Consider the following 1,215-nt stretch of genomic DNA (forward strand, 5'->3'; position numbering starts at 1 on the left):
CCAGTCGAGTAGCGATGCGTTCTTCTGGGCATTGTCTCGGTCCCCTGCCACACACACACAGCACAATGACAGGTACACATTATGTGCAGTTGGAACACTCTACCTGCTATGTCATTTCTACCTGCTGTGAAGTCGCACCTGACTCATCTGTGCCTTGTGTATGCTCCTCCAAGCCACAGCTATGGCTGTTTAATTAAAGTCTGATGTACTTTGGGAAGCCTTCAGAGGCAGCCCACCTTTTTGATGCCAGACAGCCAGATTCCGGTTTTTTTTTTTTTTTAATCTTAAGAGATTGTGCTGTAGCTGGAAACCCTGTGCCAACAGGGTTTCCATGAGATGTGTCAACTCATGTTTTGTTGTTTTTCTTTTTTTGTAAAATGCTTGCTCTGTAAGAGAAGACACCAAACAGGTGAAAGGGTCATTTATCAATTGAGGAGGCTATAGGCACACTGATGGTAAAGACAAACCAAAAAAACGGCTCCTGGGAGCTGAATCTGTTAGTCACTCTCTAAGTCGTCGTCCTTAGACGCTTGGTTGGTTAATTCTGGGGAAGCTGGATAACAGGCTAACAAACCCTGCAGAACGTAGGGTCCGATCTGAAACCGCGCAAAGAAAGAGTCCCCTTGTGACCTTTTCGGGGGTTGAGGGGTGACTTCACCAAGAAAGCTGCTCACCGTACTCCGCACCCAGCCCTAGGCTCACTCTGGACACACTTCCCGCTGCGCCCAGAGAGTGTCGCTCTGGTTCCAGCCTCGCCCCGCGGCTCACGGGTACGGTTGGGTCCCCGAGGGATGCGCGCCCGGTAGGGGGCGCCCTGGACCGGCTGGCTCCTTCCGCCCACGGGAGGCGGCCGCGGAGCACCGAGCCCCGGGCACTCGAGCGCACACCGGGGCGGGCCGCAGCGGGGAGGTGCGGAGCGCAGCGAGGGCGGCAGCGGGAGCCAGCCGCCGCCCCTGCGCTCCGGGGCTGCGGGGCGCATGGGGCGCGTGGAGCCAGGAACGCTCGCGGGCTGCGCACCCGGCCGCCTGCTGCGGTGAGACACGGCGCCGGACGCCCCCAGAGCTCAGGCAGTCGGGAGGATGACCATGGCTGGCGGCCGGCGGGGACTGGTGGCCCCGCAGAACACGTTTCTGGAGAACATCGTGCGGCGGTCCAATGGTAAGAACTGCCTCTGGATTTCGGTCGCCCAGGAGGGTTTTGATTTTTTTTTTTTTT

General features: G+C 57.7%; 1 protein-coding gene across 1 annotated transcript in view; it reads left to right on the top strand.

Annotated features, from left to right (window-relative positions):
• Window positions 1-866: 866 nt before the first annotated feature.
• Window positions 867-1,215, top strand: part of Kcnh1 (potassium voltage-gated channel subfamily H member 1) — a 315,715-nt gene continuing 315,366 nt past the window's right edge. Inside the window, exon 1 of the mRNA XM_031339334.1 lies at window positions 867-1,158. Within this exon, the coding sequence (XP_031195194.1) occupies window positions 1,080-1,158 (79 nt within the window). The 5' untranslated portion in view covers window positions 867-1,079. The remainder of the gene's footprint in view (window positions 1,159-1,215) is intronic.

The sequence above is a fragment of the Mastomys coucha genome, unplaced genomic scaffold (assembly GCF_008632895.1).
Source record: "Mastomys coucha isolate ucsf_1 unplaced genomic scaffold, UCSF_Mcou_1 pScaffold1, whole genome shotgun sequence".
Taxonomy (NCBI): domain Eukaryota; kingdom Metazoa; phylum Chordata; class Mammalia; order Rodentia; family Muridae; genus Mastomys; species Mastomys coucha.